Source organism: Artibeus jamaicensis, unplaced genomic scaffold (assembly GCF_021234435.1).
Source record: "Artibeus jamaicensis isolate MK-2021 breed Jamaican fruit bat unplaced genomic scaffold, CSHL_Jam_final scaffold_369, whole genome shotgun sequence".
Taxonomy (NCBI): domain Eukaryota; kingdom Metazoa; phylum Chordata; class Mammalia; order Chiroptera; family Phyllostomidae; genus Artibeus; species Artibeus jamaicensis.
The window spans coordinates 31,405,540-31,424,750 of NW_026522042.1; the positions used below are offsets into that span (position 1 = coordinate 31,405,540).

Genomic DNA, 19,211 nt, shown 5'->3' on the forward strand with positions numbered 1-19,211 from the left:
CCATGAGTAAAAAGCAAAATGTAAAGCACATAGGCACACACACACCCCATTGGGTAAGTACACACTCAGCCTCAAGGAGATCGACATTCTTACCATGTTGAGTATTGTCAGTACGTAGGTGGTGATATTTTCATGACCGTGGTTTTGCATCATCTTTTTGTCGACCACTACCAACGTCTCCACATTCAGTTCCTTATTCCTGTGGGACTTCAGAAGAGAGCGCTTGTGCCGTGGGCAAGACTTATACTCATCAGGCAAGATAAAAAGGTCTTCCTTGGGAGGCTTGGGCATGTCTACAGGGGACATAGAGAGAGTGAATTAAAGCGAAGTCATTGCACAAAATGGCTGGTGGAACTTGTTATATAGAAATTGAATTTAAGAAGTGAGTGTTCAGCCCTGGCTCAGTGGAGCTCAGTGGATTGAGCACCAGCCTGCTAACTAAAGGGCTGCTGGTTTGATTCCCAGTCAGGGCACATCCCTTGGCTGTGGGCCAGGTCCCCAGTAGAGGGCGTTTGAGAGGCAATCACACATTAATGTTTCCCTCTCTCCTTCCCTTCCCTTCTCTCTAAAAATAAATAAACAAAATCTTTTTAAAAAGTGAGTGTTCAGATGCCAGAGGAAAGGGATGAGGAGGGGGAAAGGTGGGAGAGGATTTAGTTGAAGAAAATGTGTGAATGACCCACAGACATGGACAGTGGTATGGGGATGGACTGTGGGAGTGGGGGGTGGGCTGGGCGGAGGAGGGAAAAGGGGGAAAATTGGGACAAGTGTATTAGAGTAAACAAGAATAAAAAATAAAATTAAAGAAGTGAGTGTTAATGATCTGAACCATATAACCCTTAAAACATTATGAAACTTGTATTAAAGTGGAACACTCAATTCAGAATGTACCACATCACAGAGTCTAGATGTCATGAAATCATTGCTTTATTTCCCATTGTGTAACTGTGGCCTGATTTTAAACAAGAGGGGGTAATTTTTGTTCTGAAGTGTGCATCTAGAAGCACAATGCTTAAAGACTGTTAGTGTAAGAATTTATGGAATGGGCTATGCAAAAAGAGTTATTGACAAAGCAATACAACTAACAATTACGAGGAAGAGTGCTGTCTCGCAGTGTTTTCTTATTTGAAGGCTTCGTGATGGTTTCCCTGTAGTGTTTCAAACAGGTTCTAAACTACTTGAAACAGATCAACCTCACTTCAGCGTTGACTTTCCTAGAAGCACCATAAATTTTACCTAACTTAATTAGATGACAAAATGTACTCTGTCTTCTGGAAGTAAATCACTTAAAATAGTTTTGGCATTTATAATCCTAGGTTAACCCTAGGTTAAAAACAATTCAGTTTAGTGGATGCTTCAGAAAACCTGGTTAGAATTGTATCATGTAAAAGTACATTTCAAAATACCCACATAATTAGCCTCCAAAAACTACTCCACCTCCATTTATGGACCACACTGCTAGAAGATGCTGGTACCCCCATCAAATGCATTTTATCTCTCTTTGCTAAAATACTTTCAAACCTGAATAAACCTTTCAGAGGACAATAATTACACCAGCTAACATTCATCATTCACTATTAACATTGATATAATTTACACAGCTGTGAACTCTACCTGAGGCTCTGTATGTAACTAGTTCAGTCTCTACAGCAGCCCTGGGTAGGGATGAGACACAAAGGCTCAGTGAATGAACATACGTTGCTCCCTGTCTTTTCTTAGAAAGTGTTAAAAATGAGTTTCAGATTCGTCAGCATGGTCCCAGAGCCTTTGGTCTTAAATTTCGCTGGTGGTAAAATGCTTGCAGGAGGAAAACAAACACAGCCTAGGAACAGAGCAGTTTACAGGTCTCTGGAAATGGGGACAGGGCAGAAGCACTGGGAAAGGTCGGGGGTGGTGACCTTACTGGCTAGGGCTCTGAGAAGCCCCTCAGAGCAAATCACTTGCTCTTTAGTGTGGTAATTGCAGCATTTTCCTCCAGACACAAGTTCCATCTCAAAACTCCATGGCAGAGCCTGCAGCCGGAAGCAGCAAGCTGATTCATGAGCTTGGGGTTCAGGGTCAAGATTGATTTTAAGCAAATCAATCTGCCTTTGTTTGCCCTTTTCCACAGATAGATGCCTAAACATGTAGAAAAACGTCTCATTTTCTGAACCAGAGACTCTAATAGGCATAAATGTTTCAGGTGTGAACTTCACTCTACCAGAGGACCTGATCACTCCAGGGCAGTTTGAAGCATCATGGAGAACATGGGAAATCCATGCACAGATAACAGGGGTCCTGAGAATTAAATGCCTCAGCCTGTAGTCAACGTGTGTCAGTTATGCTAGTCACACAGCCCACAGCCACTCAGGGGTCCCACAGTACATAACTACATATGCCCAGCAGAAAAGGGACAGAAATGGTTGTCAAATTAGGCAGCACCACAGCTATCCCTACCGTCTTCCACTGACAAGATGACTTTTTGTGGCCATTTTCTTTCCTAGTTTTATTATGAAAACAGTAAGTATTTTTTATATTCTAAATATAAAACTCATTGTACACTTTAACAGTTTTCTTCAAATAACTCCCAATGGACCACCAATACTGAGATTCTACAATACCTGTTAAGGCAATATATATATATATACACACACGTTCATATATGCCAGCACAGCTGCACACAATATGCACACAGGGCACACTGAACAGAATAATTTTTATTGAGATGCATGCACAGTGGTGCCTTAGCTGGTGCTGGCCTGAGTGACTCAAGTCACCTCCAGATGAGAACAAAACGGTCATATTTATTTCAGAATGGTCAGTGCTGTTGGGTTTTCTCAGGGCCTATGACAACATTTGCTTCAGACCCTGACATGGCCTGACAAAGAGGTGAAGACAACCTTCCTCATGTCTCCTACCCAGATCAGTTTTCTTCCCTGATATATTAAATTTGTCTTACCCTGACCACAACCACACCACTAGTCCTGCCAGCATGCATCCTGGCTCTGACCTTGTCGATGCCTCACTTCTTCATCTTGTCCCAATTCTGTCTGGACCAATCCTCTGCCCTCCCCGAGTGTCTCTCCCTGCCCTCTTGTCCTTAGGCAGCTATTGCTAATAAGTATACTCTGTTGTATTGTATCACCCACTGAACCTCTCTCTTACCTGACTTTCTCAGGCTCCTGTTCATCTGTTTTTGTTCTTAACTCTGTTCTTCCAGCTGCCTTTGTTAAGACAGAACCAAGCCCACTGACTAAGTCAATTCAGGCTGCAGTTTTTCAAATCCATTTGAATGTAGCTTCAGACTTTTATTTATTGGAGGATATGAGTTCAGAAGACACACAGGTGCTATGGTGTTATTCTTTCATTGTAGGAGCCAGCTGGTTATGGGTCATTCCCTCTATTCCATAATATTTATGCACTTGCCTGTACATGCCCACCTCTACTTTAGGGTGCTGGGTACAGCAGCCCAGGAAACCAAACAACAGAGAAAGATGGAGCTGGGGGAAGATGGGCTCACGGGAGGAAGGCTTGATGAAGTGATGCTGGAGGGGGAAGTGGAAGGAAGTGGGGGAAGTTCCAGAAAACACTGAACTCACATCCTTGAATTTGTAAGAGGTTCCCACGTAAAATGTAAACAACACATCACCACCTAAATGTTCATGACAAAAGCGACTTTGATAAAGTGTTGGTGATAAACTGTAGGTAAATTATGTCCTACATAGGCAATCTTTTGATGTGGTGAGTCAAGTGCATAAATGCGTATAGAGATAAATTACTTCAGCAGGAAAACTATGTAGCCTTTAATAAATCTAGACCTCAAAAATATAGAATTACTGAATAGACATTTCAGGGTTCTTTTGAAGACATCTGGTGAATTCCATATTCCTCAGCAGTGTGTCATTTAATCTGTCAGGGAAACAGCCCTTTAAAGAAATGAAAACATCTACCATACATTATCTATCCATCTACCATGGCGAGAGCTTTTATACTGAACATACAGGCGATGGGCTGTCTCTGGAATCATCACTTACATTAGCAAGGACAGTTAATAAATGTCACCTTGAAGACAGGCATACTTCAGTGAAAACTGAAAGTACTCTATCAGCTTGTGTAAATGTTAAAGTCATTAAATGCACAAAGAGAATCGCCCTTACATACATTTCTTGCGTCTTCCACAGAAATGCTGCTTTTGTGGGTGCCTGAGGTTAAAGCGGCCGTGCACATGTTGATTTTCATGATAGAAGAGGTGGCGACTTTCCAGCTCCTGCTGCCTCTGGACCATCATTACCTGCCGCCCCCTCTGAGCCCGCGGATCTGTGGATCTCTTATACAGAATGTGGGAGGGAGGCCCACCTTCGGCGGAATCATTGAGTCTGCCTTCTAGGTGTGAAGGAAGTGGCTTTAAGAAGTAATCTGCTTCTTGTGTTCTTATCATGCCCGACTGAAAAACGGAGAGGAAGAAAGAAAACACAATTATTTTTCCAACCGGAGACATAGCCAGCACTACAAGCATTCCTCGTGTTATTCTCACAAGCATGCTCTTCTCACATTCTGTTCCATTTTTGAGAACACATCTTCAAGGGTTCGCACACCTGGGTTGAGATTTACAAACAGGAAATGCCCATTTCTGCGCTCTTCCTATATGCAACATTTCAGGAAGGTGTGTGTGGAGGTGTTCCACGACTCGACTTCAGCAAGAGAAAGAGAGCACGTAGCATACTAATGTCAGTTAATTTGAACCAAATAATGGAGGAGAAAGCACACATACACAGAATTAGATAGTAGTAGGGGTCTGTGCGTGTGAAGGGGTTCCCAATGAAAGAATAAAATTACAACTCTAACAGAGTAATTTGCAAGACTCTTTAAACTTTAATGAATGTGATTACTTTCTATGAAATTGTAACTTAAAATTAGTCCAGGAAAAGGATAAAAGAATTTCTGAGGGAACCAGGGAGATCTTTTTAAGCAAAATATTAATAAAATAGGAAAGAACAGGCGTTATAAAGATACTAGAAATGTCTGTACAGCATAACACAAAACTAAAGTAGCATAAACAACACTGAAATGTCTTAAAGAAGATGAAATTGAGAGACCTTGTACCTTTTGGAGTGACAAATATTTATAACATTTGTTAGTGGGAATTGTTGAAGAATGTGGGCAGAAACAGTCCATGTGACTCTGTGGGAAGTGCTAACCGTGGCCAGAGCCAGGAGCTGGGCCACCACCGCTACTGGCATTCAAAATATACAGCTCAATTCTAGGAAGCTATGTTTTAAAAATTTTGTCGAATACTTCATATAGACACATCTCCAATATTGATAAATATTTATGAATGTATATTGCAGCATTTCAACAGCAAAAATGTACAAAAACAAAAATAGTAAAAAAAAGAATTTAAATATTTACCAATTAATTCAGGGTAATTTTTTTGTTAAAGATTTTATTTATTTAATTTTAGAGAAGGGAAGGGAGGGAGAAAGAAAGGGAGAGAAACGTCAATATGTGGCTGTTTCTCAAGCACCCCCTACTGGGGGCCTGGTCTGCAACTCAGGCATGTGCCCTTACTGGGAATTGAACCAGCTATCCTTTGGTTCACAGGCTGGCACTCAATCCACTCAGCCACATCAGCCAGGACTTAATTCAGGGTAATTTTTAAATGTACATTTGTATATTTGTAGAGTACATACCATTAAAAAGATGATATAATTATGTACTTATGATAATCATAATCATAATTAAACATTTTTTCTTGAGTTCCTAAAACTAATACATTATATCCTATATAATACCTTATTTATCACTCACAGTGATTCTGTGATGCTGCCATCATTATTATCCTCCTGTTGGCATGAGGAAACAGAGAGATAGGGTGATTAACATGTTCAAGTTCACCTCGCTTGGAAATATACTGCAGGGATTTGAACAAAACCAGGGTAAATTCAGAACCTGTAAGTTTTAGGTTTTCAAGGTTTCCAAAAGGCATTGAACTTTAAAAAAGTATATAATAAAGTACATAGTTGAGCCAGGTTGTGCTCGTTTTGAAAAGCAAGCTTTTATACCTAGGGACTTTCCCTGGAAGAACTGATGAAAACTTGTTGGTGGTGGTTATCTCAGGGAAAGAAAGGTGAGTAGGAGGGGTCTGAAAGGGAAATTCCACTTTCACTTTTATATCTTTCTATCTGTGTGCACATTGCATGGCTGAATCACAGAATGACAGATGAATTTTTAAAATCCCTAAAAAATGTAAGTAAGCATGGCCAATAGTCAAAATACAATGAATTACTCCTAAAGAACTGTGAGGTACTATTTAAAAGTCTCCAATACTGAACTCCCAGAATTACAATTGTGCTGATTTTCTCTCAAGTTATTTTGATAATGTAGTACATGGGTGCTTGTCAGGTGCTCACAGATGCTGATGCACAGGTGCCTGTTCTGCCTCTGACTGAGGCGCCCCAGTCTGATTCTCATTTGGGGAGTACTTAGAGTGCATCCTTGCCACCAAATGAAATTCATTGTTGTGCTGTGCTATGCTGCATGAATCTGAATATTTGTACAATGTGGATGGTAGAAATGGAGAAGCACCTCTTAGATCTTGGGAAAGGGCCAAATACAACTCTGGGGGACAGTAGAGTCAGGGATTGGAGATATAAAAGAAGGGGAGACCAGGCTTATGGTACATTTGGAGATGAAGCTTGGCCCTAGTGTTCCTGCTGGTGGGGCAAAGGTATACCTGGTAAATTATCAATGAAGCTATCAGCACCATGGGGGGTAGACCTCCTGGGACCCTCATGCCGCCTCACAGTGGAAAGTGAAATACTTGGAATTTACACTCTGGATCACAGAGGAGGAGGCAGCGTCTCCCACCAGGTTCCACGTGAGTGACTTGGTAATCTTTCTTGCCTTCTGGAACTCTACCAACTAAGCCAAGATACAATAATGCTTTAATGTTTGCTGTTATATCAAGAAATAGACAAGTAGAAAACTAAATAATAGCCAAAGCCAGTTGGGTTTCACCCTATTTGCATTTAAACTAACCTAGGAATAGCAGAGCCATCACGGATGTCTTTGATCTTGTGCAATTAACACTATCCAAAGAGGTTTTGCACTCTATTGAAATTAACTAGTTTATTAAACTAAAAAAAGAAAAAATTAAATGTTTGCTTAAAATAAACTTTTCTGATATACAAATAATTGCTTTAGAAGACCGTCAGTTCCTCTATGTTCTCTGGCAGATGTTATCCGGTATTTCTAGTGCAAGCCCTGGTAGACCCATGGAGACAGGCCAGACAAGCCAGACGCCCCCAGCAGAACCATCATCCAACTCTACATTATGACCTGTGTGACCTTGGAAGTTTTATGTAGCCTCTCTGTGCCATTTTGCCATCCAGGCAGCAGATATAAAGACAGCTATTTGCCATGAGATTTTATGATTCAACAATAATTTTAAACACATAACTTGCGGTAAATGTGCAAACAAAATTTGCTGAATTAATGAAACAGAGTATGAAATAATATACTTCACGCTGATAATTCAGGAGGCTTGGGGGGACTTTTCACTGTACAGTATGAGATCTCTCTGAAGTCCGAATGTTGGTGCCTCTCATGTCTACAATTGCCCCAAACACATCTTTGCTTCTCTGGCAGGACCCCTTACCTTTTACATTCTTTCTGGCTTCTTCACCTATCTTGCTGCATTATTATTTGCAAGTTCATTAAAAAGATTAGGCAAATCATGGAAGATCGATGTTTTCACCTTAACAAAGTTTTCTTTTGCTTAATCAAAAGTATTTATTTGGAAACTCATAAAACGTCTGGTGTACACCTGCCCACAGTAACCACTGAGGTGCCAGCTGGGTGGCTTATTAACCAGGCTTCAGAGAAGGCCAGTGCCCCCCAGGCTTTCCAGAGGAGCTCTCCCAGGGCTGCATCTCTCACGGCCAATTCTGTAAATCATTTTACATTGGGAAGCCTACCAAACACTCATGCTGAACTTATAAGGAAGGAAAAACTGTGTGTCATGTTAGTGCTGGGAAAATGCTGCTTTGGAGCAATGTAAGTAAAGAAAATGTTGAAGTTTGGAAGTAGGATGTTCATTGTATTTTATGCAGTGTTATCCACAGTTAAAAGTTGGCAGAGTTCTATTAATGTGTGTCTATTTATAAACACTGTCTATAAGAGTTGCATAAATCAAAAAAATAACATGGAAATTTAAAAGAATGACTAAGTGTCCAAGCAGGGAGTCTGCTTCTCCTACAGGGGAAGAGGTCCTCAGTGAATCCATTCTAAGACTGTCTCAGATGACACCATAAGCTCTTTTCAAGAAAACCAGCTGTTAATAAGCACAGTGAAAACACAGTCTGGTTAAGAGAAACAGGCATTTTAATTCCCTACTAATTTCATTTTTACTCTTTTTTTTCTGTGTTGAGAATATTCTACTTATTCTCATCTTCTCAGTGATGTGTCAGAAACACAAGACAATCTTACATTTATAGAACTTTTATGGAAGCCAGACTCTGCTTTTTATTTTCTTATAACCTCAGGGTCACGAACCTGGCCCAAGGCCAATCCCTCACTTGCCAAGGGCCCAAGACCACAGTAAATCTTGTTGCCTGATTATTTGTGATCCTTTGAAAATGAAAATTCAGCCAAAATCTTCTAAGAAGCTATACAACCACAAGGTTCTCTCTTTTCCCAGGAGATTTTGTATCTGATTCTTTTTATTCCTAACCCTGTTGCACCTAGTCGGGCACTGGGCTTCTTTATTCCTCTTGCTTTCAAGGACAATGGAGCTGGTATGTTGGTCACAGGAAAAACCCACTATCACAATCCAAAATCAGTCCAGTCTTCAAAATTCAGTCATTCACTCTGCTCTAAACTTGGTCACTGGTTACATTCTTATTGCTCATCTACAGTTTCAAAAAGGCTAACATTTGACTCTTATAAAAGATTTCTGGTTAAAGTTAAATGCTGTAAAATTCCTCAGTATGACATTATTTAAGTCATCACAATCCACCAAAAAGCTTGAGCCCAGGTTTCTCAGAAATCTCAGTGCCTACTACAGGGCTATCAGAACACACGTGTCACTCCTACTACAGGGCTATCAGAACACACGTGTCACTCCTGAGCACTTGCTGGCACCTGGGAGAAAGAAAGGGCAGGACTGGTGGGGCTGGAGGCAAGAGAAGCAAAACTGCAGAGGGGATCAGCTGGAGGCTGACAGGAGAGTCGGCCCAGAAGAGGTGTGTCTTCCAAAGGGAGTCATTTGCATGGTTCAAAGCAGATACATTCGCTTTGTTGAATTCTGTCTGGACCTGTGACTTGGTCAAATTGGGTGAGTGTCATCACTAGGAGAAGGCAGACAGCAAGTGGGACTTGGGTGAAATGTCATAAAAATATGTAGAAGTGAAATATCTACACCCCCCGGCCCCACCCCCCTCCCCACACACCATCATAGGACAGATGTCTCATAGCTGAGCAAACCTGAGACTTTTAGCCAACCAGGCTTTGAATAATTTTATGGCAGAAGGAAGCACACGTGTAATTTTAAAGTACAATTAATCATTGTGCTAGAATTATCCCTGGCTAGTCCAAATAATTATTGAAAGTGAATTTATTCAAGACTATTTCAGAATCTTTATGCATATTCATTTTCATCTGCTTTCAGAAACAGTGTTTCTTTTGTCTTAAAGCCTCAGAACTGAAGCTTCAGGTATGCAGCACGGTGAATGCTCACCTTTGCACGCTTGTCCTTAAAATCGGAGGAGCTCTCATAGTTTTTTTGCTATACTAATTTAATTCACCTGAACATTAAATTATCAGTATTTCTTGCCTTAACCTATGACGTAATTTTAGTAGTGATATAACTTATGATTAGAGCTTGGAAAAACATAATTATGTGTGACACCATTAGCATGTGCCTGGTTGAAGTATGAACCTAGAGTGAAAGATGACCCTCTGTTGGGTCATCTTTCTCACCCACTTCTCACCCACTTTATTGTTTTCTTAGCACGTCAGCATCCAGGAGCACTGTACTCCTCGCCCCTCACTGGTTCGTTCCTCTCCAGGGAGGAAATGCCTTATCTGTAAGTTGGAACTCAACACCAGGCATGCACAACAGAGCCCTTTCTGTTCATGGACAGTGTCGCCAGAGAAAGCTCTTATAATCAATGGATCCTGATCTTAGGATAAACTTAGCTGTCATATGGGCAGCACAGGTGTGCCACTGTCCCAGGTAGGTTACTTCCATGGATCATACTTCTAACTTATGGAGTATGCATATATGCAAATGCAATGAATATGCAAAATGTCAAAGACACAGATGATATAATGGGGCATGGCAGGTATTTATAGCAGGGAATCAAACTTATCTTGGAGATTAAATATCATTGTGGTATGTATTTTAAGTTTTAATTCATGAAATTTTTGTTCTCGTTTATGTGCTTTTCAATTTTATGATATCTTTCAGGTCAACCTATTAAAAGGAATTAAGTCTCTGTGAAAGGAAACCTTTTTAGACACATGCTTTGCAATGTCGTGGCCACTCAATTTTAATTAAAATTTAAGAAAATTAAAAATTTAATCCTCCATCTGTTTAATAAATAAAAGTAGTACTTGTGACTTCCTGTAGCATGCTTGGCTAAGAGATTGGTGTTCAAATTAAATTTAAATAAATTAAAATAAAATAAACTTAAAAATTTAGTCTTTCAGTTGCGTAATAGCTGCATGTGACTAGTGGTTACCATACTGGACAGCACAGATATTTCTATCATGGCAAAGCTTTATCGGAGATCACTTCTCTAGAACAACTGGGAATTAATAAATCTTTGGGAGCCTACTTCTTAAGACTCATTTGCTAGATAAATGAGAGGTTGATATAATATTTCTCTATAATAAATAGTATAGGTCACGCAGTTAAGAACAACCATATAATCACAACAAGCTTATTTATAAAATTGCCCCATGTGAAATATTCAAAACATGTTATGCTGTACACCTGAAACTGACACACAATAATGACTGTGAGCTGTAATTGAAAAACATTTAAATAAACAAAGCAAATACATAAATAAATAAAAATCATTACAAAAATGTGTTATCCTAGATTAATTGCTTAGTAAGACTGATTTTAATTGACATAAAAATACCTGAACAAAGCACAACAGAAACTAAATTCTCAGGTCCTGTATCTGCACATTCCCAAGACACAAAGTAAAATATTAAGCAAATGGTAATCTAGTCAAGGCACTGAATATATTGCTGCTACTTCATGTAACCAAAATACCATGGACTGAACATTATACTAGATTCCTTTACAGAGCTGCATAACATTCAGACATCAATTCTTCCATAACAGGAGAATTCATAGTCCTCATCCAAGCAGTGTGTAGTACTTTTGTTCATTCATTTACTCATTCAGTAATTCAGTACATGTTCACTAACTTCCTATTAAGAGTCAGACACTGTTCTAGGCAATCCAGACACAACAATGTACAAAGCAGACAAATACACAAATACCATTGTGAGTAGGAGAATGGGGACAAATAATAAACAGACATAATAAAATGTAAATAAGAAATTAAAATGCAATGTGTCAGTTCTTACCAACTTGATCTGTGGATTCCATGTAACCTTAATCTAAATCACAGCCAATTATTTTAATAACAACAAATTGATTCTAAAGTTTGAATGGAGAGGCAAATGACCCAGAACAGGTCACTCAGTATTGAAAGAGAAGAATGAAATCTTAGGACCGACACTGCACAACTTCAAGACTTCCTATAAAGCTACAGTAACACAAAGAGGGGAGAAAATATTTTCAAACCACATGGCTGACAAACGAGTATCTATAATATGTAAAGAACTCCCAAACACAACAGTAAAACAATAAATCAATTTTTAAAATGACCAAAAAATATGAAGACACAGTTCACCAAAGAGGACATATAAATAGCAAATAAAATATTCAACATCATTAACAATTAGAGAAGTACTAATTAAAACTACAATGCGACATCACTTCACCCTTTTCAGAATAACAAAAATAATGACTAAAAAAGCTGAAGTAACGAAGAGAGTGTGGTACTGAACAATGAACAAATAGGTCAGCGGAAAAGAAAAGCAAGCCCAGAAATGGACCTGTGCAAATGTAATCAACTGACATTTGAGTAAGGAGTAAAGATAATGCAATAGAGCAGAGAGAGTCTTTCCAGTAAATGGTGCTGGAACAACTGGACATCACATGCAAAGAAATAAATCTAGATGCACACTTTATATTCTTCACAAAAATTAACTCAAAATGGATCACAGATGTAATGGTAAAATGCAAAGCTATAAAACTCCTAGAAGATATCATAGGAGAAAATTTAGATGGCTTTGGGTTTGACAATGACTTTTTAATTATAAAATTAATAAATTACAGTTGATGTGTAGTTTTATATTAGTTTCACATGTACATAGTGATTTTAAATTTAAAAAACTTAAAATGTGATCACTGCAATAAGTCTATTAATCATCTGTCACCATACAACGTTATTACACTATTATTTTCTATATTTCCTGTGTTGTACATTATATTTCCTTGATCTTTTAGATGCAGTACAATCCATCAGAGAAAATCGATAAGCTGGACTCCATTTAAAATTAAAATTACTGCTCTGCAGAAGGCACTGTCAAGGGAACAGTCAAACCACAGATTAGGAGAAAATATTTGCAAAAGGCATATCAGCTAAAGGAGTTGTCTTAAATATATAAAGGACTCTTGACTCTCAATAATAAGAAAACAAATAATTTTTAAAAAATGTCTGAAGATCTTAGCAGACACCTCACCAAAAAGATATGCAGATGGCAAATAAGCATATGAAAAGATACTCCACATCCTATGCTATTAGGGAAATGCAAATTGAAACAGTTAGATACCACTACACACCTATTAGCATAGCCAAACTGACAGCATCCAATGCCCGTGAGATGGTGGAGTTACAGGAACTTTCATTCATTGTTGGTGGGGGTAGAAATGGTACAGCCACTTTGGAAGACAGTTTGGCTATTTCTTACAAAAACAATTCTTATTATAAGATACAGCAATCGCACTCCTTCGCACTTCTGCAAATGAATGAAAAAATTATGCCCACACAAAAATCTGAACATGGATATTTATAGCAGCTTCATAATTGCCAAAACAAGGAAGCAACCTACACATCCTTTACTAAGTGAATAGACAAGTAACCTATGGTTTATTCAGACAATGGAATATTATTGTGCATAAAAAAATGTAGCTATCAAACCATAAAAAGACATGAAGGAGCCTTAAATAAAAGTTACTAAGTGGAAGAAACCAGTGTGAAAATGTTACATGATTTTCATAAGTACATGGCTTGTGAAAAGTACATGTACTTTCAAAAGTACATGATTTTCACAAGTACACGACTCATGATTTCAAGTACATGACATTCTGGGGAAGGCCAAACGATGGAGACAGTGAAAGAACAGAGAGGTGGTTCCCAGGGGTTAGTATGGAGGGAAGGATGAACGGGCAGAGCACAGAGGATTTGGGGGCAGTTAGAAAACTCTGTACAGTATTATAATGATGGGCATGTGTCATCAAACAGTTGTCAAAAACCACACAAAGCGCAACACCTAAAGAGAGCCCTAATGTAATCTATGGGTTTGGGTGGTTATGGCGTGTCAGCCTAGGTTCACCAGTGGTAACGAGTGCACCATTGTAGTGGGGCTGTTGGTAGTGGAGGAGCCTGTGCGTGTGTGGGGGCAGCGCATGAATGGGAAATCTCTCTAAGCTCTGTCCAGTTTTTCTGTTTTGCTGAAACTGTTCTAAAGAGTAAAGTCTGTTTAAAAAAATTCCCTATACTGTACTTTGCATCTCTGTGACTATACAGTCAATATGGTAGTCACTATATATAGTGACAGGTAGGTACTTGACATATCAGGGGGGTCACTCTGTAATGTAAATGATTGTCTAAGTCACTATGCAGTACACCTGAAACTAATATAAAATAATATTCAATGTAAACTATAATTAAAAATAAATTTAAAAAATTAAAAACCCAGGATGACAAAGGATATCAGGAATGCAGGAAAGAGGGTTTCAGTTCTAGATCAGGTAGGTGGGTGGCCTCATGAATAAGGTGGCGTTTTGGCAAAGCCCTAAATGAGATGAGATGGCTGTGTGACACCTGTGGGAAGGCCCTGGGCCAGGCAGAGGGAACAGCCACTTCAATGGCCCTGTGGCCCAACATGGCAGCAGCTGATGTGTATTATTTGAAAAAATACACATGTGATAAACTTGCCAGTTAAGTACAAAAACAACAAAAACTCTCCAGCAGGGTCTTGTTCACACTGGACAAAATCTCTTACTCATTCTTTCTCAGGCCTTCAGATAAAGGGGACATGGGAAACTCTGGGCTTGTCCCTGTAGGCCACCTCCTGCACCTTCCCCAGAGGGCTGCATTGAACATCTGCTCATTCCACTCCTGCTCTCCTTCCAATTTTTTCTTTACATTCCTGAAGGGAAAAGAAGCCACAGAGTTGATCATTTCCTACTTATAAACTTGCAGGCATGCCCTGACTTGAGAACACAGCCCATCACCTCAGTGGCAAGGTTCTTATCTGGCTTGCTCCTGCCACCCCACCTGGGCCTCAAGGCCCTTCTGCTGTGCCAGCCACTGCTCCTGTTCCAAAACACGGAGACGCTCCTTGGCCTCGAAGCCTTCACACCCACTCATCCTGCTCCCTGATGCACACCTCCACTAGACCTCCATTGGCCTGGGTCTTTCTCACCATGCAGTTTGGAGTGACAGAGTGAGGTGTGGGGACTTGCTTGCCATCGTGCTGCTCTTAATGGTGGATGGGATGTCAGACTTGGCCTTGTAGCACTTGCTGTGGAAGTGAAATGGAAATTACTGGCTCCTGTGGCAAAAGACTCTGCCTCTCTTCAGAGGGTGAGCTCCCATGTTTGAGTGTGACTGGCCTGTGACCAAGTTCTTATATTTGTAAAGAGAGAATACAACTAGAGATATTTCTCAGGGTGACTGTGCAGATTATACATACACAGTTCAAAGGTAGCAATATATATATGTGTGTGTGTATATATAATATATATTAACAATTTCCTAACAAGACTGTGCAGGTTAGGAAATAAAGACCAAAAGGCCAAAGGCAGTGGGATAGTCGCAATGGAGCTGGACGGCCGCTACCACTTTGTCATGGCACAGAGAGTCACAGCAGAGTGGGGCAGCCACAGGCATGTGGGCAGGCACACGTGTTTCTCATTAGAGGTCATGGGACCCCAGGGTGTTGTCACCTGGATCTACAAGCCATTGCTGAAATCATCGTTTTTCCACATACACTCTAGCCATCCCAGTGTGCAATCCCATGGCACCCTTCCCTCTGGCAGTGGCACGCTGCTGGCTTGAAGTGAATTCTGTTATGAGCTCATCAAGTTGACACTTAGCTCATGAATCAGCTGTTTTCTCTATTTAATTATGCCACTGGAGATATTTCTCTTCTCCACTAGTTTTGGTGTTCATATCTAGTCTCTTTGGTGTTAATGTCTAGTGCTCTTTAAGCTCAAGGTTCCAGGATGGTCACATAATATTTCTGTTAATCATATTAATATCCATGGCATTCATTTACTGATCACCTACAGTGCTGCTGCCTCTGCCCCAGGGGCTGTATACCCTGCTATTACCAATCATCCCAAGAACATATTTGCAAGGTAGAGATTAACAGCTGAATTTTTGTAGGTGAAAAAATTGAGGTTGGAACAATCCAAATGTCCATCAGCTGGTGAATGAATAATTAAAATGTGGTACTTTCTTACAACAGAGTATCATTCAAGTACTAAGAAACATGGTGAATTGAAAAACATCATGAGTGAAGTAAGCCAGAACAAAAGACCTTGTATTGTCTGATTTTGTCTCTACTAAATGTCCCCCACAAACACACACAAAAGAGGTAAAACTATAAAGGCAGGAAGCAGAACAGTGGTTGCAGGCTGGGGGTGGGAGCAGGGAGTGACAGCAGTTGGGCAGAGAGGTGATGCAAAGTGGTGTAAAACTGGCTCGTGGGAATGCTGCACAATATAACTGAATTGCACACTTAAATTGGTGAGCTTTCACTGTGTTACACTTCAGTAAAGCATTAAGAAAATAAAACTGAGGCTCCAAGCACCAGGGTGCACAGCTAGGACATAGGGCCAGGCCTGCTGGGTTTTTTTTATAGCCATTCCCTCCACAACTTGGTGCTTCCCAGTTGCACAGTGGGAAGAAATTATTTGGAGATGTGCCCTTGGAAACAACAAACAGTTCAGCACAGATTCCAAGGCCATTTACAGGTCAGGTTTCTTGCAAAAGAACGCTGAGCCAAATAATTAAGCCAACAGGATGCTGCCAGCCCAGGAGCATGGCAGGTGTCCAAGCTTCCTACCCCTTGATATATGTGGAATATTGCAAGGCTGAGAAAAAGAATCTGTCCCATTACATTTTCACCAAAGCCACTGTACAAGGTGATTAAGATTTGAAATCTATTCACCGTCTCTTCTCCACTGCTGCCAAAGTAGGCAACTCAAAAGGAAAGGACCACAGGTTCTTCAGTTGTGGGTGTACAGATGTGGGCACACAGTAGACACTTCACAGATTTCCCCTGAAGAACAGCCCATAGGTCAAGAGTAATACTCATGGAGAATGCACCCTCCACATATCTAGCCATGAAGCTAAAACTTTCTGTCCATAAGAACTGTCTGAATGGCTCGTTGAAATCCATGTTCCTCCTATCTCCCACCCTCAGATGTTATGGGTGGGTAGGGGGTTTGTGACAACAGGTTTGTTTAATAAGATTCACAAACCCAACACCAGGACACACCCAGGGTATGTGTCCTGAAGGCCAAGGACTGTACACCCTGTGCTTAGCTGTCACCTTTCACCTTTCAGCCAAGCACTGAGGAAGCAAGACAGACAGAGCCCCTCCATTTGTGTCAACGTCCACCATATATTGGTTGGCTTGCTAGGACGTAATTTGACTTGGTGTAAACTTTGTTACAACTAAGTTTTCTTATTTTCAAGCAACAAAGTAGTGATTTTAGGTGCTAATATTTTCTGATGGTATATTAATATCAAAAGCAGTACCAAGTACAACTACTCTCCATTAAGTTCACTGGAATAGACTTAAAATATGACCAAATAATGGCTTTCGTAACATAGGGCCTGGGGATGGTCATTTATAGCAATAGTGCATGTTCTACATGACTTCTGTTAGGAAGTTCCTTCTGTAGGAACTTCCAGGCAGCTCCTTTGAACATTCATTACTCTGGATACCAACTGTGACCACAAATTCCAGCCTCAGTAATAGATGACTGCATATACCCTCATACACATGTCAATTCCCAAGGAGATTATATGGTTATGACCAGTCTTATTTCTAGGCTTTTAACTCAAATTATATAGTTATTATACAGTGTGATAATGCATATTCAAAATGGCATATTTTAGATTACCTTCTTAGTAAGCTGTGCTCAAAAACCTATCAGGCAAATACCATATTGTTTTTTTTTTTAATGGAAATAAAACACTGGCAAATGCTATGGAAAAATCAGTCCATTGAGAATGTAGAGGTGTCCCAGACAGCATCTTCACAGGGGACAGCTCACTGTTGGAAAGCTTTGGCAGGCCCCTCACCTCCAGAGGACAAAAGTAAACAGAACAAATCATGAAAAGAAATAGGCTAGGTTGGTTCCTTAGTGTGATCCATAGCTGGTTTGTCTACAGCATCACATGGAAGTCAGCTGTTACCTTTGCCCACCAGGGAGGAAAGAACTCGATTCTCATTGCAGCCCATGGAGAGCAATTCCTGATAAGCTTGGGGTCAGCTTCATCCTCCTCTTCTGTGGCCATAAAAAGAGCCTGGCAATACAGACTTAGTGGGTGGCCCCACGAGGGGCAAAGAGTCATCCCGAATCATGCAAATACATTGTTCTGTATTAACTGGATGCTACTGCTAATTTAGGTTCCTCTATGATATAATTTCAATTCTTTCAACCACAAAATGTCCCAAAAGATAGATGAGAGATGCTTACATTATCTCTCGGATAACTTTGCTCAATAAATTTCTGTTGACTTTGGTTCCAATTTTGCAGGAGGAAGTACCTTCTGTCAGTGGAGGGAATCATGGTTCAGTTTGACCGTCACAAACTGGGGGATTTTTTTGTATATTTTTAGAACAGATTTTATCCTCAAAGAGTTTCTCAGATTATTTTTTACTGTCTATTTAGGACAAGGAAATGGAAACTTAAGCAGAGGGGGGTACATCTAACCACCTTAGACACTATATTATTCAGCGACATTCTGATATCCATTGACCCATTTATCCCTGGTGTATTCACCATGATTCATACACATAAACAATGACTCCTGAAAACTAGGGCACGACCCCCAAGGAAGCCTCTCTTCTATGTTACCATCAACATGCTGGAGCTGGTGGCCATGGTACACACGTGAACATTCAAAATCCACAATTCTGCAGAGTGTAAGATACTGCTCAAATAATATGTGTAAAATATGGGTAAGAGCTTGAAACACAGCAAATGATCAATATGTAAGAACTCTATGCCCCTGATCAGGTCATAGACCTGGTATTTATAGGGCAACTCTCAGGCCAGGGAAGATATTCACACTCAGGTTATCTTACCCTCCAAAGAATGCAGTAGATGGAAAAGCTTCTGGTACATATGCATAGGTGTGCATGTTTCATCGGCAATGATAACTCCTAACCTAACAGGTTATATATTTTCTTCACAAAAGAAATTTTAAAAAATGTCCTGAAACCACTTTTCTAGTGATTTCCAAGTGAGACATTCATTTCTCTTGGTCAGCCAATGATGGTAAGATCACAACATTCTCTGTAGTTACCTTCTTTTCTGCCCATTGTCACGTACATTTTTGACTCAACCATATGAAAGGAAATGATGCTGCTATAAACACTGTTGCCATGTCCACAGGAAGGCCCAGTATCTGCTGGCTAAGAAGTGGGCTGAATTAGTGGGACCACCCACTATTTTAATGGGAATTTTCTGTAGCCTTCCTCACTTAGTTTTGTATTAAAAAAAGGTATTAAACTTATGTTATCTGTCTTTCTGGTATTTTATCTTAAATTATATAATCATGTGAACTGATAATCATTAGAAGCATAAACATAGTCCTATTAAAGCTGCAAATTTTCTT

At 40.0% G+C, this 19,211-nt stretch overlaps 1 protein-coding gene across 5 annotated transcripts in view; it reads right to left on the minus strand.

Moving 5' to 3' along the window:
- The window catches only part of ADAMTS16 (ADAM metallopeptidase with thrombospondin type 1 motif 16), a 125,854-nt gene that overhangs the window by 82,161 nt on the left and 24,482 nt on the right, over positions 1-19,211 (minus strand). For 4 of the 5 annotated variants that reach the window (XM_037154368.2, XM_053657413.1, XM_037154369.2 and 1 more), the window contains 2 exons: positions 4,141-4,423; positions 94-293 (listed from right to left, as the gene is read on the minus strand). In XM_037154368.2, coding sequence (XP_037010263.2) covers positions 94-293; positions 4,141-4,423 — 483 coding nt within the window. The remainder of the gene's footprint in view (positions 1-93; positions 294-4,140; positions 4,424-19,211) is intronic. The other variant, XM_053657414.1, reaches the window with a different exon arrangement.